The sequence below is a fragment of the Eucyclogobius newberryi genome, unplaced genomic scaffold (assembly GCF_026437365.1).
Source record: "Eucyclogobius newberryi isolate DKJ021-1_F unplaced genomic scaffold, fEucNew1.0.hap1 SCAF_26, whole genome shotgun sequence".
In the NCBI taxonomy this organism is placed as follows: Eukaryota; Metazoa; Chordata; class Actinopteri; order Gobiiformes; family Gobiidae; genus Eucyclogobius; species Eucyclogobius newberryi.
Window position 1 is genome coordinate 923,170 of NW_027315901.1, and position 22,337 is coordinate 945,506.

Genomic DNA, 22,337 nt, shown 5'->3' on the forward strand with positions numbered 1-22,337 from the left:
CTGAGTATTTGCAGTAGTATTTCTGAGTATTTGCAGCGCTGTAAGGTTAGCTCAGTTTGTGGTGAGACGAGCTAAAATAAGCCTGTTCAGTCACAGTGATACGGCAGAGCTAAAGCCGCTAATGCTACGGTTACAGCTAACGCTAATGCTACAGGAGACAAACAGACATGTGAGATTAAGACGCTCGGTTTGTCATGTCACAATGTCTCATCAACAGTCGTCTCGACACGGCGGAGCCAGCTCTTGGACTAAAGAACCAGGAGGAGACGCTTTGTGTCTGAAGAAGAATTACATTCCATTTATTTTTGTAACGCCCAAAATCACAACAACAGTTTCTTCAGAGGGCGACGACTCCTCTGTCCTTAGCTCCTCCTCTGTCCTTAGCTCCTCCTTCTGTCCTTAGCTCCTCCTCTGTCCTTAGCTCCTCCTTCTGTCCTTAGCTCCTCCTCTGTCCTTAGCTCCTCCTTCTGTCCTTAGCTCCTCCTCTGTCCTTAGCTCCTCCTTCTGTCCTTAGCTCCTCCTCTGTCCTTAGCTCCTCCTTCTGTCCTTAGCTCCTCCTCTGTCCTTAGCTCCTCCTTCTGTCCTTAGCTCCTCCTCTGTCCTTAGCTCCTCCTCTGTCCTTAGCTCCTCCTTTTGTCCTTAGCTCCTCCTTCTGTCCTTAGCTCCTCCTTCTGTCCTTAGCTCCTCCTCTGTCCTTAGCTCCTCCTTCTGTCCTTAGCTCCTCCTCTGTCCTTAGCTCCTCCTTCTGTCCTTAGCTCCTCCTTCTGTCCTTAGCTCCTCCTCTGTCCTTAGCTCCTCCTTCTGTCCTTAGCTCCTCCTCTGTCCTTAGCTCCTCCTTCTGTCCTTAGCTCCTCCTCTGTCCTTAGCTCCTCCTTCTGTCCTTAGCTCCTCCTCTGTCCTTAGCTCCTCCTTCTGTCCTTAGCTCCTCCTCTGTCCTTAGCTCCTCCTCTGTCCTTAGCTCCCTCCTCTCTGTCCTTAGCTCCTCCTCTGTCCTTAGCTCCTCCTTCTGTCCTTAGCTCCTCCTGTCCTTAGCTCCTCCTTCTGTCCTTAGCTCCTCCTCTGTCCTTAGCTCCTCCTCTGTCCTTAGCTCCTCCTTCTGTCCTTAGCTCCTCCTCTGTCCTTAGCTCCTCCTTCTGTCCTTAGCTCCTCCTCTGTCCTTAGCTCCTCCTTCTGTCCTTAGCTCCTCCTCTGTCCTTAGCTCCTCCTTCTGTCCTTAGCTCCTCCTCTGTCCTTAGCTCCTCCTTCTGTCCTTAGCTCCTCCTCTGTCCTTAGCTCCTCCTTCTGTCCTTAGCTCCTCCTCTGTCCTTAGCTCCTCCTTCTGTCCTTAGCTCCTCCTCTGTCCTTAGCTCCTCCTTCTGTCCTTAGCTCCTCCTCTGTCCTTAGCTCCTCCTCTGTCCTTAGCTCCTCCTCTGTCCTTAGCTCCTCCTTCTGTCCTTAGCTCCTCCTCTGTCCTTAGCTCCTCCTTCTGTCCTTAGCTCCTCCTTCTGTCCTTAGCTCCTCCTTCTGTCCTTAGCTCCTCCTTCTGCAGGAAACACTACAAAACCTCTGTGAAAAACTATAAACCTGGAGGAGTTCCACATGAAGGAGACAGTGGAGCTGGAGCTACTCAGGAGGAGAACCAGTTCTTCAGGAGGAGAACCAGTTCTTCAGGAGGAGAACCGGTTCTTCAGGAGGAGAACCTGTTCTTCAGGAGGAGAACCGGTTCGAGAACCGGTTCTTCAGGAGAAGAACCTGTTCTTCAGGAGGAGAACCTGTTCTTCAGGAGGAGAACCAGTTCTTCAGGAGGAGAACCGTCTTTTCAGGAGGAGAACCGTCTCTTCAGGCAAATGAAGAACCGTTCATCTGGAGTAGCTGTTTCTCCAGGATCATCTGGATCCACATCATGGATGTGTCTGTTTCACTCCCGACAGGAAGTGAGAGAAGAAGAAGAAAAGACAATGAACAAACACAAGTGAAATTAAATATGAAATATGGTTTGATAGAAGAAGTGTTTATCAGAGGACGGAGTTCATTCTTCCCCCAGAGTTGCTCCTAGGGCAGCGGAGCTGAAACTGAAGCTTTATATTTCTGTTCCTCACTGGCCTGAGCATGTCATTTCAAAGAGGAACGTTTTAAGCCTGGACTTAAATGAAGAGACTGTGTCAGCCCCTTTAACATGGACAGGACTCTACCTCCTACTGTGCTTTTAGAGACTCTTGGGACCACCAGAAGGCTCTACCTCCTACTGTGCTTTTAGAGACTCTTGGGACCACCAGAAGGCTCTACTTCCTACTGTGCTTTAAGAGACTCTTGGCACCACCAGAAGGCTCTACCTCCTACTGTGCTTTAAGAGACTCTTGGCACCACCAGAAGGCTCTACCTCCTACTGTGCTTTAAGAGACTCTTGGCACCACCAGAAGGCTCTACCTCCTACTGTGCTTTAAGAGACTCTTGGCACCACCAGAAGGCTCTACCTCCTACTATGCTTTTAGAGACTCTTGGCACCACCAGAAGGCTCTACCTCCTACTGTGCTTTTAGAGACTTGGCACCACCAGAAGGCTCTACCTCCTACTATGCTTTTAGAGACTCTTGGCACCACCAGAAGGCTCTACCTCCTACTGTGCTTTTAGAGACTCTTGGGACCACCAGAAGGCTCTACCTCCTACTGTACTTTTAGAGACTCTTGGCACCACCAGAAGGCTCTACCTCCTACTGTGATTTTAGAGACTCTTGGGACCACCAGAAGGCTCTACCTCCTACTGTGCTTTTAGAGACTCTTGCACCACCAGAAGGCTCTACCTCCTACTGTGCTTTGAGAGACTCTTGGGACCAGCATTTAGAGAGTGAAGAGCTCTTGATTGGATGAGATGGTTCTAGAGCATCTTTGAGGTGGGAGGGGCCATGTCATTTATGGCTTTGTAAGTCAGGAGGAGGAGTTTAAATGTGATTCTAAACTGGACAGGAGCCAGTGAAGAGACTCCAGCACCGGCGTCATGTGCTCTCTTCTTTTAGTTCCTCTTGTAATCTTGCTGCTGCATTTTGAACCAGTTAAAGCTTTTTATGGAGCTTTTAGGACCTGCTGTGAGCAGGAGTTACAGGAGAATCGAGACGTTACAGATGCAGGAGACGTTTTTCAGCTTCACTTTTAGGCCGGATTCTTCTGATTTGATCTTTATTACACAGATGAAAGAGTCTGTTTTACAGACTTGATTTATATGAGCTTTAAATGAGAGCTCCTGGTCCAATCAGACTCTGAGGTTTCTCACAGTAGAACTGGAGGCTTCAGATGTTTAGGACCAGCACAATGACCTCCAGCACAATGACCTCCAGCACAATGACCTCCAGCACAATGACCTCCAGCACAATGACTTCCAGCACAATGACCTCCAGCACAATGACCTTCAGCACAATGACCTCCAGCACAATGACCTTCAGCACAATGACCTCCAGCACAATGACCTTCAGCACAATGACCTCCAGCACAATGACCTTCAGCACAATGACCTCCAGCACAATGACCTTCAGCACAATGACCTCCAGCACAATGACCTCCAGCACAATGACCTCCAGGTTTTTATCTCCTTCACACGAGCTCTAAGTCTGAACTTGATCGCTCTGATCAGGTTCATTGATCAATACAGCTGAGTGTCGTCTGCAGAGCAGTGGAAGTTAATGCCATGTGACCTGATCATGTGACCTAACGGCAGCATGTAAAGAGTAAAGAGACCTGGACCCAGTACTGACCCCTGAGGCACACCGTGAGTTACTTTAGAACAACGGGAGGAGCTCTGGTTTACATGAACAAACTGAGATAAATAGGATGTAAAGCAGCTGAGGACAAAGATGGACGTGGCCCTGGCGGAAATGCATGATCAAAGACTGGACAGAACAAACGAACTGGACAGTCGAGCCACAGCGGCCGAATATGAAATCTCTGAATGATAGCACTGCAGGCTAACGTAGCAGAAGGTTCCCCTCCTGAGAATCGTAATCGCAGAGGGATTGTCTGTTTTCCAGAGGACACTGAAGGTCAAGATGTGGTCAAGATATGGTCAAGATGTGGTCAAGCTTATGGAGACTTTGATCGCTGAATATTTAAAACCTCCAACAAAAGCTGGGAAATAACAACGTAAACAACACTCTCCGTCTCTGAACCAGCGTCCAAGACCTTTTATCCTGAAGTTCCACAGCTTCAGTGATGAACAGCGTGTCATGCGTGTCATGTGTGTTGGGCGTGTCATGCGTGTCATGTGTCGGGCGTGTCATGCGTGTCGGGCGTGTCATGTGTCGGGCGTGTCATGCGTGTCGGGCGTGTCATGCGTGTCGGGCGTGTCATGTGTCGGGCGTGTCATGTGTCGGGCGTGTCATGTGTCGGGCGTGTCATGTGTCGGACGTGTCATGTGTCGGGCGTGTCATGTGTCGGGCGTGTCATGTGTCGGGCGTGTCATGTGTCGGGCGTGTCATGTGTGTCGGGCGTGTCATGTGTCGGGCGTGTCATGTGTCGGGCGTGTCATGTGTCGGGCGTGTCATGTGTCGGGCGTGTCATGCGTCGGGCGTGTCATGCGTCGGGCGTGTCATGTGTCGGGCGTGTCATGTGTCGGGCGTGTCATGTGTCGGGCGTGTCGGGCTTGTCATGCGTGTCGGGCGTGTCATGTGTCGGGCGTGTCATGTGTCGGGCGTGTCATGTGTCGGGCGTGTCATGTGTCGGGCGTGTCATGTGTCGGGCGTGTCATGTGTGTCGGGCGTGTCATGTGTCGGGCGTGTCATGTGTTGGGCGTGTCATGTGTCGGGCGTGTCATGTGTCGGGCGTGTCATGTGTGTCGGGCGTGTCATGTGTCGGGCGTGTCATGTGTGTCGGGCGTGTCATGTGTCGGGCGTGTCATGTGTCGGGCGTGTCATGTGTCGGGCGTGTCATGTGTCGGGCGTGTCATGTGTCGGGCGTGTCATGTGTCGGGCGTGTCATGTGTCGGGCTTGTCATGCGTGTCGGGCTTGTCATGCGTGTCGGGCGTGTCATGTGTCGGGCGTGTCATGTGTCGGGCGTGTCATGTGTGTTGGGCGTGTCATGTGTCGGGCGTGTCATGTGTCGGGCGTGTCATGTGTCGGGCGTGTCATGTGTCGGGCGTGTCATGTGTCGGGCGTGTCATGTGTCGGGCGTGTCATGTGTCGGGCGTGTCATGCGTGTCGGGCGTGTCATGTGTCGGGCGTGTCATGTGTCGGGCGTGTCATGTGTCGGGCGTGTCATGTGTGTTGGGCGTGTCATGTGTCGGGCGTGTCATGTGTCGGGCGTGTCATGCGTGTCATGTGTCGGGCGTGTCATGTGTCGGGCGTGTCATGTGTCGGGCGTGTCATGTGTCGGGCGTGTCATGTGTCGGGCGTGTCATGTGTCGGGCGTGTCATGTGTCGGGCGTGTCATGTGTGTTGGGCGTGTTATGTGTCGGGCGTGTCATGTGTCGGGCGTGTCATGTGTCGGGCGTGTCATGTGTGTCGGGCGTGTCATGTGTCGGGCGTGTCATGTGTCGGGCGTGTCATGTGTCGGGCGTGTCATGTGTCGGGCGTGTCATGTGTCGGGCATGTCATGTGTCGGGCGTGTCATGCGTGTCGGGCGTGTCATGCGTGTCGGGCGTGTCATGTGTCGGGCGTGTCGGGCGTGTCATGTGTCGGGCGTGTCATGCGTGTCGGGCGTGTCATGCGTGTCGGGCGTGTCATGTGTCGGGCGTGTCATGTGTCGGGCGTGTCATGTGTCGGGCGTGTCATGTGTGTCGGGCGTGTCATGTATCGGGCGTGTCATGTGTCGGGCGTGTCATGTGTCGGGCGTGTCATGTGTCAGGCGTGTCGGGCGTGTCATGCGCGTCGGGCGTGTCATGTGTCGGGCGTGTCATGTGTCGGGCGTGTCATGTGTCGGGCGTGTCATGTGTCGGGCGTGTCATGTGTGTCGGGCGTGTCATGTGTGTCGGGCGTGTCATGTGTGTCGGGCGTGTCATGTGTCGGGCGTGTCATGTGTGTCGGGCGTGTCATGTGTGTCGGGCGTGTCATGTGTCGGGCGTGTCATGTGTGTCGGGCGTGTCATGCGTGTCATGTGTCGGGCGTGTCATGTGTCGGGCGTGTCATGTGTCGGGCGTGTCATGTGTGTCGGGCGTGTCATGCGTGTCATGTGTCGGGCGTGTCATGCGTGTCGGGCGTGTCATGTGTGTCGGGCGTGTCATGCGTGTCGGGCGTGTCATGCGTGTCGGGCGTGTCATGCGTCGGGCGTGTCATGCGTCGGGCGTGTCATGCGTCGGGCGTGTCATGCGTCGGGCGTGTCATGTGTCGGGCGTGTCATGTGTCGGGCATGTCATGTGTCGGGCGTGTCATGTGTCGGGCGTGTCATGCGCGTCGGGCGTGTCATGCGCGTCGGGCGTGTCATGTGTCGGGCGTGTCATGTGTCGGGCGTGTCATGTGTCGGGCGTGTCATGCGTCGGGCGTGTCATGTGTGTCGGGCGTGTCATGTGTCGGGCGTGTCATGTGTCGGGCGTGTCATGTGTTGGGCGTGTCATGTGTGTCGGGCGTGTCATGTATCGGGCGTGTCATGTGTCGGGCGTGTCATGTGTCGGGCGTGTCATGTGTCGGGCGTGTCATGTGTCGGGCGTGTCGAGCGTGTCATGCGCGTCGGGCGTGTCATGTGTCGGGCGTGTCGGGCGTGTCATGTGTCGGGCGTGTCATGTGTCGGGCGTGTCATGTGTCGGGCGTGTCATGTGTGTCGGGCGTGTCATGTGTCGGGCGTGTCATGTGTCGGGCGTGTCATGTGTCGGGCGTGTCATGTGTCGGGCGTGTCATGTGTGTTGGGCGTGTTATGTGTCGGGCGTGTCATGTGTCGGGCGTGTCATGTGTCGGGTGTGTCATGTGTGTCGGGCGTGTCATGTGTGTCGGGCGTGTCATGTGTCGGGCGTGTCATGTGTGTTGGGCGTGTCATGTGTCGGGCGTGTCATGTGTCGGGCGTGTCATGTGTCGGGCGTGTCATGTGTGTCGGGCGTGTCATGTGTCGGGCGTGTCATGTGTCGGGCGTGTCATGTGTCGGGCGTGTCATGTGTCGGGCGTGTCATGTGTGTCGGGCGTGTCATGTGTCGGGCGTGTCATGTGTGTTGGGCGTGTCATGTGTCGGGCGTGTCATGTGTCGGGCGTGTCATGTGTGTCGGGCGTGTCATGCGTGTCATGTGTCGGGCGTGTCATGTGTCGGGCGTGTCATGTGTGTCGGGCGTGTCATGCGTGTCATGTGTCGGGCGTGTCATGCGTGTCGGGCGTGTCATGTGCGTCGGGCGTGTCATGTGTCGGGCGTGTCATGTGTGTCGGGCGTGTCATGCGTGTCATGTGTCGGGCGTGTCATGCGTGTCGGGCGTGTCATGTGTGTCGGGCGTGTCATGTGTCGGGCGTGTCATGTGTCGGGCGTGTCGGGCGTGTCATGTGTCGGGCGTGTCATGGGCGTGTCATGTGTCGGGCGTGTCATGTGTCGGGCGTGTCATGTGTCGGGCGTGTCATGTGTCGGGCGTGTCATGTGTCGGGCGTGTCATGTGTCGGGCGTGTCATGTGTGTCGGGCGTGTCATGTGTCGGGCGTGTCATGTGTCGGGCGTGTCATGTGTCGGGCGTGTCATGTGTCGGGCGTGTCATGTGTGTCGGGCGTGTCATGTGTCGGGTGTGTCATGTTTGTCGGGCGTGTCATGTGTCGGGCGTGTCATGTGTCGGGCGTGTCATGTGTCGGGCGTGTCATGTGTCGGGCGTGTCATGTGTGTCGGGCGTGTCATGTGTCGGGCGTGTCATTTGTCGGGCGTGTCATGTGTCGGGCGTGTCATGTGTCACAACAAAAACAACACACACAACACAAACAACACACACAACACAAACAACACACACACACAACACACACAGCACACACAACACACACAACACACACAACACAAACAACACACACACACAACACACACAACACAAACAACACAAACAACACACACAACACACACAACACACACAACACACACAACACAAACAACACACACAACACAACACACACAACACAAACAACACACACAGCACACACAACACACACAACACAAACAACACACACAACACAACACACACAGCACACACAACACACACAACACACACAGCACACACAGCACACACAACACAAACAACACACACAACACAACACACACAACACACACAGCACACACAACACACAACACACACAGCACACACAGCACACACAACACAAACAACACACACAACACAACACACACAACACACACAGCACACACAACACACACAACACACACAGCACACACAACACAACACACACAGCACACACAACACACACAACACAAACAACACACACAACACAACACACACAGCACACACAACACACACAGCACACACAACACAACACACACAGCACACACAACACACACAACACACACAGCACACACAGCACACACAACACACACAACACAAACAACACACACACACAACACACACAGCACACACAACACACACAACACACACAACACACACAACACACACAACACAAACAACACACACAACACAACACACACAACACAAACAACACACACAACACACACAGCACACACAACACACACAACACAAACAACACACACAACACAACACACACAGCACACACAACACACACAACACACACAGCACACACAGCACACACAACACAAACAACACACACAACACAACACACACAACACACACAGCACACACAGCACACACAACACAAACAACACACACAACACAACACACACAACACACACAGCACACACAACACACACAACACACACAACACAAACAACACAAACAACACACACAACACAACACACACAACACACACAGCACACACAGCACACACAACACACACAACACAAACAACACACACAACACATGAAATGTACATAATAAAATATAAAGTTATGTCGTGAAATAGAAGTGACAGTGAGTCATGAGTCCAACTGCAGATGGAGGAGGTGATGGAGGAGGTGATGGAGGAGGTGATGGAGGAGGTGATGGAGGAGGTGATGGAGGAGGTGATGGAGGAGGTGATGGAAGAGGTGATGGAAGAGGTGATGGAGGAGGTGATGGAGGAGGTGATGGAGGAGGTGATGGAAGAGGTGATGGAGGAGGTGATGGAGGAGGTGATGGAGGAGGTGATGGAGGAGGTGATGGAAGAGGTGATGGAAGAGGTGATGGAGGAGGTGATGGAGGAGGTGATGGAGGAGGTGATGGAGGAAGTGATGGAAGAGGTGATGGAGGAGGTGATGGAGGAGGTGATGGAAGAGATGATGGAGGAGGTGATGGAGGAAGTGATGGAAGAGGTGATGGAGGAGGTGATGGAGGAGGTGATGGAAGAGGTGATGGAGGAGGTGATGGAGGAGGTGATGGAAGAGGTGATGGAGGAGGTGATGGAGGAGGTGATGGAGGAGGTGATGGAGGAGGTGATGGAGGAGGTGATGGAGGAGGTGATGGAAGAGGTGATGGAGGAGGTGATGGAGGAGGTGATGGAGGAGGTGATGGAGGAGGTGCACCATCAAACATCCGCTGGAGCTTTGCTTTCTTCAGCTGCTGCAGGAAGTACATCCTCTGCTGGGCCTTTTTGATGAGGAGCTGATGGAGGCTCCTCCCACTTGAGGTCCTGGTGATGGTGGCTCCTCCCACTTGAGGTCCTGGTGATGGAGGCTCCTCCCACTTGAGGTCCTGGTGATGGTGGCTCCTCCCACTGGAGGTCCTGGTGATGGTGGCTCCTCCCACTTGAGGTCCTGGTGATGGTGGCTCCTCCCACTTGAGGTCCTGGTGATGGTGGCTCCTCCCACTTGAGGTCCTGGTGATGGTGGCTCCTCCCACTTGAGGTCCTGGTGATGGAGGCTCCTCCCACTGGAGGTCCTGGTGATGGTGGCTCCTCCCACTTGAGGTCCTGGTGATGGAGGCTCCTCCCACTTGAGGTCCTGGTGATGGTGGCTCCTCCCACTGGAGGTCCTGGTGATGGTGGCTCCTCCCACTGGAGGTCCTGGTGATGGAGGCTCCTCCCACTTGAGGTCCTGGTGATGGTGGCTCCTCCCACTTGAGGTCCTGGTGATGGAGGCTCCTCCCACTTGAGGTCCTGGTGATGGTGGCTCCTCCCACTTGAGGTCCTGGTGATGGAGGCTCCTCCCACTTGAGGTCCTGGTGATGGTGGCTCCTCCCACTGGAGGTCCTGGTGATGGTGGCTCCTCCCACTGGAGGTCCTGGTGATGGAGGCTCCTCCCACTTGAGGTCCTGGTGATGGTGGCTCCTCCCACTTGAGGTCCTGGTGATGGAGGCTCCTCCCACTTGAGATCCTGGTGATGGTGGCTCCTCCCACTTGAGGTCCTGGTGATGGAGGCTCCTCCCACTTGAGGTCCTGGTGATGGAGGCTCCTCCCACTTGAGGTCCTGGTGATGGAGGCTCCTCCCACTTGAGGTCCTGGTGATGGTGGCTCCTCCCACTGGAGGTCCTGGTGATGGAGGCTCCTCCCACTTGAGGTCCTGGTGATGGTGGCTCCTCCCACTTGAGGTCCTGGTGATGGAGGCTCCTCCCACTTGAGATCCTGGTGATGGTGGCTCCTCCCACTTGAGGTCCTGGTGATGGAGGCTCCTCCCACTTGAGGTCCTGGTGATGGAGGCTCCTCCCACTTGAGGTCCTGGTGATGGAGGCTCCTCCCACTTGAGGTCCTGGTGATGGTGGCTCCTCCCACTTGAAGTCCTGGTGATGGAGGCTCCTCCCACTTGAGGTCCTGGTGATGGTGGCTCCTCCCACTTGAGGTCCTGGTGATGGAGGCTCCTCCCACTTGAGGTCCTGGTGATGGAGGCTCCTCCCACTTGAGGTCCTGGTGATGGTGGCTCCTCCCACTTGAAGTCCTGGTGATGGAGGCTCCTCCCACTTGAGGTCCTGGTGATGGAGGCTCCTCCCACTTGAGGTCCTGGTGATGGTGGCTCCTCCCACTTGAAGTCCTGGTGATGGTGGCTCCTCCCACTTGAGGTCCTGGTGATGGTGGCTCCTCCCACTTGAAGTCCTGGTGATGGAGGCTCCTCCCACTTGAGGTCCTGGTGATGGTGGGGGGGTCCTGGGGGGGCTGTGTCTTCTGGGCGTTGAACTCCAGGTTGTTACCGCTCCACCTCCTGTAACAGACTCATCCCCGTCTGATGAGGGAGGTGTCGTCATGGTGATGAGGGAGGTGTCGTCATGGTGATGAGGGAGGTGTCGTCATGGTGATGAGGGAGGTGTCGTCATGGTGATGAGGGAGGTGTCGTCATGGTGATGAGGGAGGTGTCGTCATGGTGATGAGGGAGGTGTCGTCATGGTGATGAGGGTGGTGTCGTCATGGTGATGAGGGTGGTGTCGTCATGGTGATGAGGGAGGTGTCGTCATGGCGATGAGGGTGGTGTCGTCATGGCGATGAGGGTGGTGTCGTCATGGCGATGAGGGTGGTGTCGTCATGGCGATGAGGGTGGTGTCGTCATGGTGATGAGGGTGGTGTCGTCATGGCGATGAGGGAGGTGTCGTCATGGTGATGAGGGTGGTGTCGTCATGGTGATGAGGGAGGTATCGTCATGGCGATGAGGGTGGTGTCGTCATGGCGATGAGGGTGGTGTCGTCATGGTGATGAGGGTGGTGTCGTCATGGCGATGAGGGAGGTGTCGTCATGGTGATGAGGGTGGTGTCGTCATGGTGATGAGGGAGGTGTCGTCATGGCGATGAGGGTGGTGTCGTCATGGCGATGAGGGTGGTGTCGTCATGGCGATGAGGGTGGTGTCGTCATGGCGATGAGGGAGGTGTCGTCATGGCGATGAGGGTGGTGTCGTCATGGTGATGAGGGTGGTGTCGTCATGGTGATGAGGGTGGTGTCGTCATGGTGATGAGGGTGGTGTCGTCATGGTGATGAGGGTGGTGTCATGGTGATGAGGGAGGTGTCGTCATGGTGATGAGGGTGGTGTCGTCATGGTGATGAGGGAGGTGTCGTCATGGTGATGAGGGTGGTGTCGTCATGGTGATGTGGGTGGTGTCGTCATGGTGATGAGGGAGGTGTCGTCTTGGTGATGAGGGTGGTGTCATGGTGATGAGGGTGGTGTCGTCATGGTGATGAGGGTGGTGTCGTCATGGTGATGAGGGAGGTGTCGTCATGGTGATGAGGGTGGTGTCGTCATGGTGATGAGGGAGGTGTCGTCATGGTGATGAGGGTGGTGTCGTCATGGTGATGAGGGTGGTGTCGTCATGGCGATGAGGGAGGTGTCGTCATGGCGATGAGGGTGGTGTCGTCATGGCGATGAGGGTGGTGTCGTCATGGCGATGAGGGTGGTGTCGTCATGGCGATGAGGGAGGTGTCGTCATGGCGATGAGGGTGGTGTCGTCATGGTGATGAGGGAGGTGTCGTCATGGTGATGAGGGTGGTGTCGTCATGGTGATGAGGGTGGTGTCGTCATGGTGATGAGGGAGGTGTCGTCATGGTGATGAGGGTGGTGTCGTCATGGTGATGAGGGTGGTGTCGTCATGGTGATGAGGGTGGTGTCGTCATGGTGATGAGGGAGGTGTCGTCATTGTGATGAGGGTGGTGTCGTCATGGTGATGAAGGTGGTGTCGTCATGGTGATGAGGGAGGTGTCGTCATGGTGATGAGGGTGGTGTCGTCATGGTGATGAGGGAGGTGTCGTCATGGTGATGAGGGTGGTGTCGTCATGGTGATGAGGGTGGTGTCGTCATGGTGATGAGGGAGGTGTCGTCTTGGTGATGAGGGTGGTGTCATGGTGATGAGGGTGGTGTCATGGTGATGAGGGTGGTGTCGTCATGGTGATGAGGGAGGTGTCGTCATGGTGATGAGGGAGGTGTCGTCATGGCGATGAGGGTGGTGTCGTCATGGCGATGAGGGAGGTGTCGTCATGGTGATGAGGGTGGTGTCATGGTGATGAGGGTGGTGTCGTCATGGTGATGAGGGAGGTGTCGTCATGGTGATGAGGGAGGTGTCGTCATGGTGATGAGGGTGGTGTCGTCATGGTGATGAGGGAGGTGTCGTCATGGTGATGAGGGAGGTGTCGTCATGGTGATGAGGGTGGTGTCGTCATGGTGATGAGGGAGGTGTCATGGTGATGAGGGTGATGTCGTCTTGGTGATGAAGGAGGTGTCGTCATGGTGATGAGGGTGGTGTCGTCATGGTGATGAGGGAGGTGTCGTCATGGCGATGAGGGTGGTGTCGTCATGGCGATGAGGGAGGTGTCGTCATGGCGATGAGGGAGGTGTCGTCATGGTGATGAGGGTGGTGTCGTCATTGTGATGAGGGAGGTGTCGTCATGGTGATGAGGGTGGTGTCGTCATGGTGATGAGGGAGGTGTCATGGTGATGAGGGTGATGTCGTCTTGGTGATGAAGGAGGTGTCGTCATGGTGATGAGGGAGGTGTCGTCATGGTGATGAGGGTGGTGTCGTCATGGCGATGAGGGTGGTGTCGTCATGGCGATGAGGGTGGTGTCGTCATGGCGATGAGGGAGGTGTCGTCATGGCGATGAGGGAGGTGTCGTCATGGTGATGAGGGTGGTGTCGTCATGGTGATGAGGGAGGTGTCGTCATGGTGATGAGGGTGGTGTCGTCATGGTGATGAGGGTGGTGTCGTCATGGTGATGAGGGAGGTGTCGTCATGGTGATGAGGGTGGTGTCGTCATGGTGATGAGGGTGGTGTCGTCATGGTGATGAGGGTGGTGTCGTCATGGTGATGAGGGAGGTGTCGTCATTGTGATGAGGGTGGTGTCGTCATGGTGATGAAGGTGGTGTCGTCATGGTGATGAGGGAGGTGTCGTCATGGTGATGAGGGTGGTGTCGTCATGGTGATGAGGCAGGTGTCGTCATGGTGATGAGGGTGGTGTCGTCATGGTGATGAGGGTGGTGTCGTCATGGTGATGAGGGAGGTGTCGTCTTGGTGATGAGGGTGGTGTCATGGTGATGAGGGTGGTGTCGTCATGGTGATGAGGGTGGTGTCGTCATGGTGATGATGAGGTGTCGTCATGGTGATGAGGGTGGTGTCGTCATGGTGATGAGGGTGGTGTCGTCATGGTGATGAGGGTGGTGTCGTCATGGTGATGAGGGTGGTGTCGTCATGGTGATGAGGGTGGTGTCGTCATGGCGATGAGGGAGGTGTCGTCATGGTGATGAGGGTGGTGTCGTCATGGTGATGAGGGAGGTGTCGTCATGGTGATGAGGGTGGTGTCGTCATGGTGATGAGGGTGGTGTCGTCATGGTGATGAGGGAGGTGTCGTCTTGGTGATGAGGGTGGTGTCATGGTGATGAGGGTGGTGTCGTCATGGTGATGAGGGTGGTGTCGTCATGGTGATGAGGGAGGTGTCGTCATGGTGATGAGGGTGGTGTCGTCATGGTGATGAGGGAGGTGTCGTCATGGTGATGAGGGTGGTGTCGTCATGGTGATGAGGGTGGTGTCGTCATGGTGATGAGGGAGGTGTCGTCATGGCAATGAGGGTGGTGTCGTCATGGCGATGAGGGTGGTGTCGTCATGGCGATGAGGGTGGTGTCGTCATGGCGATGAGGGTGGTGTCGTCATGGCGATGAGGGAGGTGTCGTCATGGTGATGAGGGAGGTGTCGTCATGGTGATGAGGGTGGTGTCGTCATGGTGATGAGGGAGGTGTCGTCATGGTGATGAGGGTGGTGTCGTCATGGTGATGAGGGTGGTGTCGTCATGGTGATGAGGGAGGTGTCGTCATGGTGATGAGGGTGGTGTCGTCATGGTGATGAGGGTGGTGTCGTCATGGTGATGAGGGAGGTGTCGTCATTGTGATGAGGGTGGTGTCGTCATGGTGATGAAGGTGGTGTCGTCATGGTGATGAGGGAGGTGTCGTCATGGTGATGAGGGTGGTGTCGTCATGGTGATGAGGGAGGTGTCGTCATGGTGATGAGGGTGGTGTCGTCATGGTGATGAGGGTGGTGTCGTCATGGTGATGAGGGAGGTGTCGTCTTGGTGATGAGGGTGGTGTCATGGTGATGAGGGTGGTGTCGTCATGGTGATGAGGGTGGTGTCGTCATGGTGATGAGGGAGGTGTCGTCATGGTGATGAGGGAGGTGTCGTCATGGTGATGAGGGTGGTGTCGTCATGGTGATGAGGGAGGTGTCGTCATGGTGATGAGGGAGGTGTCGTCATGGTGATGAGGGTGGTGTCGTCATGGTGATGAGGGAGGTGTCATGGTGATGAGGGTGATGTCGTCTTGGTGATGAAGGAGGTGTCGTCATGGTGATGAGGGTGGTGTCGTCATGGTGATGAGGGTGGTGTCGTCATGGTGATGAGGGTGGTGTCGTCATGGTGATGAGGGAGGTGTCGTCATGGTGATGAGGGAGGTGTCGTCATGGTGATGAGGGTGGTGTCGTCATGGTGATGAGGGTGGTGTCGTCATGGTGATGAGGGTGGTGTCGTCGTGGTGATGAGGGAGGTGTCGTCGTGGTGATGAGGGAGGTGTCGTCGTGGTGATGAGGGTGGTGTCGTCATGGTGATGAGGGAGGTGTCGTCATGGTGATGAGGGTGGTGTCGTCATGGTGATGAGGGTGGTGTCGTCTTGGTGATGAGGGTGGTGTCGTCATGGTGATGAGGGAGGTGTCGTCATGGTGATGAGGGTGGTGTCGTCATGGTGATGAGGGTGGTGTCGTCTTGGTGATGAGGGTGGTGTCGTCATGGTGATGAGGGTGGTGTCGTCATGGTGATGAGGGTGGTGTCGTCATGGTGATGAGGGAGGTGTCGTCATGGTGATGAGGGTGGTGTCGTCATGGTGATGAGGGTGGTGTCGTCATGGTGATGAGGGAGGTGTCGTCATGGTGATGAGGGAGGTGTCGTCATGGTGATGAGGGTGGTGTCGTCATGGTGATGAGGGTGGTGTCGTCATGGTGATGATGAGGTGTCGTCATGGTGATGAGGGTGGTGTCGTCATGGTGATGAGGGAGGTGTCGTCATGGTGATGAGGGAGGTGTCGTCATGGTGATGAGGGAGGTGTCGTCGTGGTGATGAGGGTGGTGTCGTCATGGTGATGAGGGAGGTGTCGTCATGGTGATGAGGGTGGTGTCGTCTTGGTGATGAGGGTGGTGTCGTCATGGTGATGAGGGTGGTGTCATGGTGATGAGGGTGGTGTCGTCATGGTGATGAGGGTGGTGTCGTCATGGTGATGAGGGTGGTGTGGTCATGGTGATGAGGGTGGTGTGGTCATGGTGATGAGGGTGGTGTCGTCATGGTGATGAGGGTGGTGTCGTCATGGTGATGAGGGTGGTGTCGTCATGGTGATGAGGGTGGTGTCGTCTTGGTGATGAGGGTGGTGTCGTCATGGTGATGAGGGTGGTGTCGTCATGGCGATGAGGGAGGTGTCGTCATGGCGATGAGGGTGGTGCCGTCATGGCGATGAGGGAGGTGTCGTCATGGTGATGAGGGAGGTATCGTCATGGCGATGAGGGAGGTGTCGTCATGGCGATGAGGGAGGTATCGTCATGGTGATGAGGGAGGTATCGTCATGGCGATGAGGGTGGTGTCGTCATGGTGATGAGGGAGGTATCGTCATGGTGATGAGGGAGGTATCGTCATGGCGATGAGGGAGGTATCGTCATGGTGATGAGGGAGGTATCGTCATGGTGATGAGGGAGGTATCGTCATGGTGATGAGGGAGGTATCGTCATGGCGATGAGGGTGGTGTCGTCCACAAACTTGATCAGTTTTATGGAGTCGTGGCTGGAGGTGCAGCAGTTTGTCACAGGGAGAAAAGCAGGGTGTCCTGCAGGGTGTCCAGCATGGGGTCCAGCAGGAGGTCCAGCAGGTAGTCCAGCAGGGGGTCCTGCAGGGTGTCCAGCATGGTGTCCAGCATGGGGTCCAGCAGGAGGTCCAGCAGGTAGTCCAGCAGGGGGTCCAGCATGGGGTCCAGCAGGAGGTCCAGCAGGTAGTCCAGCAGGGGGTCCTGCAGGGTGTCCAGCATGGTGTCCAGCATGGGGTCCAGCAGGAGGTCCAGCAGGTAGTCCAGCAGGGGGTCCAGCAGGGGGTCCAGCAGGTAGTCCAGCAGGGGGTCCAGCAGGGGTCCAGCAGGGATCCAGCAGGTGAGGGACTTGAGGGGGAGGACCAGGCGCTGAAATGACTTCATGACTACAGACGTCAGCACCACAGGTCTGTGGTCATTAAGTCCAGTGATCCGGGGCTTCTTGGGGACAGGGACAGGGACAATGATGGACGACTTGAAGTTGGGACATGGCATGACTCCAGGAGGTGTTAGAAATGCCAGTGAAGACAGGGGCCAGCTCGCCTGCACAGTATCTTAAGGTGGCCGGAGTGACACCGTCTGGTCCAGCAGCTTTTAGAGGGTTGTATTTGCAGAATAGTCTGTTTACTTCCTGTTCCTGAACTGTGAGAGGGGCGGGGTCGGAGGGGGGCCGGGTCGGGTCGGCAGAGGTGGCCACAGTGGGGAGGGGCTGCCAAATCTACAGTAGAAACAGTTGAGTTGTTGGGCCAGTTTTATGTCCTCTGCAGAAGGGGGGGCTCTGGGCTTGTAGTTGGTGAGAAGCCGGAGCCCACTCCACACAAAGGCGGGGCCACTTGACACAGAGTCGGGGCCACTTCACACAGAGGCGGGGCCACTCCACACAGAGGCGGGGCCACTTGACACAGAGGCGGGGCCACTCCACACAGAGGCGGGGCCACTCCACACAGAGGCGGGGTTGAGTGTTGTACTTGGCTCTAGCTCTGTCCTCATTACGTCCTCTAATGTAAACCCTGCTGTGTCTGCGCAGACGCTCTGCTGGAGGACCTGGAGTCGTCCACTCACCGCGTCTGCAAAGCACCCGTGTTTCTGTCCCAGAACCACTCTATCCCTCTGTCCGGCTCTGAACAGGACCAGGTGAACGGAGACACACACATACAGGTGAGACACGCCCATACAGGTGAGACACACACGTACAAGTGAGACACACACGTACAAGTGAGACACACACATACAGGTGAGACACGCCCATACAGGTGAGACACACACGTACAAGTGAGACACACACATACAGGTGAGACACGCCCATACAGGTGAGACACGCCCGTACAAGTGAGACACACACGTACAAGTGAGACACACACATACAGGTGAGACACGCCCATACAGGTGAGACACACACGTACAAGTGAGACACACACGTACAAGTGAGACACACACATACAGGTGAGACACGCCCATACAGGTGAGACACACACGTACAAGTGAGACACACACATACAGGTGAGACACGCCCATACAGGTGAGACACGCCCGTACAAGTGAGACACACACGTACAAGTGAGACACACACATACAGGTGAGACACGCCCATACAGGTGAGACACACACGTACAAGTGAGACACACACATACAGGTGAGACACGCCCATACAGGTGAGACACGCCCGTACAAGTGAGAAACACACGTACAAGTGAGACACACACATACAGGTGAGACACGCCCATACAGGTGAGACACACACGTACAAGTGAGACACACACATACAAGTGAGACACGCCCATACAGGTGAGACACACACGTACAAGTGAGACACACACATACAGGTGAGACACACACATACAGATGAGACACGCCCATATAGGTGAGACACGCCCATACAGGTAAGACACACACATACAGATGAGACACGCCCATACAGGTGAAACACGCCCATACAGGTGAGACACGCCCGTACAAGTGAGACACACCCATACAGGTGAGACACACCCATACAGGTGAAACACGCCCATACAGGTGAGACACGCCCATACAGGTGAGACACACCCGTACAGGTGAGACACACACGTACAGGTGAGACACACACATACAGATGAGACACGCCCATAAAGGTGAAACACGCAGATACAGGTGAGACGCGCACATACAGGTGAGACACGCCCATACAGGTGAGACACGCCCATACAGGTGAAACACGCCCATGCAGGTGAGACAGACACATACAGGTGAGGCACGCCCATACAGGTAAGACACGCCCATACAGGTGAAACACGCCCATGCAGGTGAGACAGACACATACAGGTGAGGCACGCCCATACAGGTAAGACACGCCCATACAGGTGAAACACGCCCATACAGGTAAGACACGCCCATACAGGTGAAACACGCCCATGCAGGTGAGACAGACACATACAGGTGAGGCACGCCCATACAGGTAAGACACGCCCATACAGGTGAAACACGCCCATGCAGGTGAGACAGACACATACAGGTGAGGCACGCCCATACAGGTAAGACACGCCCATACAGGTGAAACACGCCCATGCAGGTGAGACAGACACATACAGGTGAGGCACGCCCATACAGGTGAGACACACACATAAAGGTGAGACACGCCCATACAGGTGAGACACCCCCTTACAGGTGAGACACGCCCGTACAGGTGAGACACGCCCATACAGGTGAGACACACACATAAAGGTGAGACACGCCCATACAGGTGAGACACACACATAAAGGTGAGACACGCCCATACAGGTGAGACACGCCCATACAGGTGAGACATGCCCGTACAGGTGAGACACACACAGCCATGGACAGCTCTAAAACAAATACATGGGACTACTGATTTACTTTAATTTACTAAGTATCAACATGTGTTCATTTGTGTCGTTTTGTTTGTTAAAAGATAGAGAAGAAAAAGAAAAAGAAAACTTTCCAACTGTGAAACTGTTCAGTCTCCAGACCCAGTCCTGAGACCAGGCTCCAAACCCGGCTCCAAACCCGGCTCCAAACCCGGCTCCAAACCCGGCTCCAAACCCGGCAGCCCTTCAGAGGCAGCAGCAGAGGACGAGCACATCTACAGGTCAGTGCTCCTCTTGTCTCTGTCCATATCTCTCATGTCTCTCATGTCTCTCTCATGTCTCTCATGTCTCTCTCATGTCTCCCTCATGTCTCTCATGTCTTTCATGTCTCTCTCATGTCTCGCTCATATCTCTTTCATGTCCCTCTCGTGTCTCTCTCATGTCTCTCTCATTTCTCTCTCATGTCTCTCTCATGTTCCTCTCATGTCTCTCTCATGTCTCTCTCATGTTCCTCTCATGTCTCTCTCATGTCTCTCATGTTCCTCTCATGTCTCTCTCATGTCTCTCTCATGTCTTTCTCATGTTCCTCTCATGTCCCTCTCATGTCTCTCTCATGTTTCTCTCATGTCTCTCTCATGTCTCTCTCATGTCTCTCTCATGTCTCTCTCATGTCTCTCTCATGTTTCTCTCATGTTCCTCTCATGTTCCTCTCATGTTCCTCTCATGTCTCTCTCATGTTCCTCTCATGTCTCTCTCATGTCTCTCTCATGTCTCTCTCATGTCTCTCTCATGTTCCTCTCATGTTCCTCTCATGTCCCTCTCATGTCCCTCTCATGTCTCTCTCATGTTCTCTCTCATGTTCCTCTCATGTCTCTTTCATGTCTCTTTCATGTTCCTCTCATGTCTCTCTCATGTCTCTCTCATGTTCCTCTCATGTCTCTCTCATGTTCCTCTCATGTTCCTCTCATGTTCCTCTCATGTCTCTCTCATGTTCCTCTCATGTCCCTCTCATGTCCCTCTCATGTCTCTCTCATGTTCTCTCTCATGTCTCTCTCATGTTCCTCTCATGTTCCTCTCATGTCTCTCTCATGTTCCTCTCATGTTCCTCTCATGTTCCTCTCATGTTCCTCTCATGTCTCTCTCATGTTCCTCTCATGTCTCTCTCATGTTCCTCTCATGTCTCTCTCATGTTCCTCTCATGTCTCTCTCATGTCTCTCTCATGTTCCTCTCATGTTCCTTTCATGTCACTCTCATGTTCCTCTCATGTTCCTCTCATGTTCCTCTCATGTCTCTTTCATGTTCCTCTCATGTCTCTCTCATGTCTCTCTCATGTTCCTCTCATGTCTCTCTCATGTCTCTCTCATGTCTTTCTCATGTTCCTCTCATGTCCCTCTCATGTCTCTCTCATGTTCCTCTCATGTCACTCTCATGTCTCTCTCATGTTCCTCTCATGTCACTCTCATGTCTCTCTCATGTTCCTCATGTTCCTCTCATGTTCCTTTCATGTCTCTCTCATGTCTCTCATGTTCCTCTCATGTCTCTCTCATGTCTCTCTCATGTCTTTCTCATGTTCCTCTCATGTCCCTCTCATGTCTCTCTCATGTTCCTCTCATGTCACTCTCATGTCTCTCTCATGTTCCTCTCATGTTCCTCTCATGTTTCTCTCATGTTTCTCTCATGTTTCTCTCATGTTCCTCTCATGTCTCTCTCATGTTCCTCTCATGTCTCTCTCATGTCCCTCTCATGTCTCTCTCATGTTCCTCATGTTCCTCTCATGTTCCTCTCATGTTCCTCTCATGTTCCTCTCATGTTCCTCTCATGTCTCTCTCATGTTCCTCTCATGTTCCTCTCATGTCTCTCTCATGTTCCTCTCATGTCTCTCTCATGTTCCTCTCATGTCTCTCTCATGTTCCTCTCATGTTCCTCTCATGTCTCTCTCATGTTCTCTCTCATGTCTCTCTCATGTTCCTCTCATGTCTCTCTCATGTTCCTCTCATGTCTCTCTCATGTTCCTCTCATGTCTCTCTCATGTTCCTCTCATGTTCCTCTCATGTCTCTCTCATGTTCTCTCTCATGTCTCTCTCATGTTCCTCTCATGTCTCTCTCATGTTCCTCTCATGTTCCTCTCATGTCTCTCTCATGTTCCTCATGTTCCTCTCATGTTCCTCTCATGTCTCTCTCATGTTCCTCTCATGTTCCTCTCATGTCTCTCTCATGTTCTCTCTCATGTCTCTCTCATGTCTCTCTCATGTTCCTCTCATGTCTCTCTCATGTTCCTCTCATGTTCCTCTCATGTTCTCTCTCATGTTCCTCTCATGTCTCTCTCATGTTCTCTCTCATGTTCCTCTCATGTCTCTCTCATGTTCCTCTCATGTTCCTCTCATGTTCCTCTCATGTCTCTCTCATGTCCCTCTCATGTCCCTCTCATGTCCTCTCTCATGTTCCTCTCATGTTCCTCTCATGTCTCTCTCATGTCTCTCTCATGTCTCTCTCATGTTCCTCTCATGTCTCTCTCATGTTCCTCTCATGTTCCTCTCATGTCTCTCTCATGTTCCTCATGTCTCTCTCATGTCTCTCATGTCTCTCTCATGTCTCTCATGTTCCTCTCATGTCTCTCATGTCTCTCTCATGTCTCTCATGTTCCTCTCATGTCTCTCATGTTCCTCTCATGTCTCTCTCATGTTCCTCTCATGTCTCTCTCATGTCTCTCATGTCTCTCTCATGTCTCTCATGTCTCTCTCATGTTCCTCTCATGTCTCTCTCATGTTCCTCTCATG

General features: G+C 54.3%; 1 protein-coding gene across 3 annotated transcripts in view; it reads left to right on the forward strand.

Moving 5' to 3' along the window:
• The window catches only part of LOC140372574 (paxillin-like), a 107,198-nt gene that overhangs the window by 41,247 nt on the left and 43,614 nt on the right, over positions 1-22,337 (forward strand). For all 3 annotated transcript variants that reach the window (XM_072459708.1, XM_072459709.1, XM_072459710.1), the window contains exons 2-3: positions 17,786-17,916; positions 19,713-19,840. In XM_072459708.1, the coding sequence (XP_072315809.1) occupies positions 17,786-17,916; positions 19,713-19,840 (259 nt within the window). The remainder of the gene's footprint in view (positions 1-17,785; positions 17,917-19,712; positions 19,841-22,337) is intronic.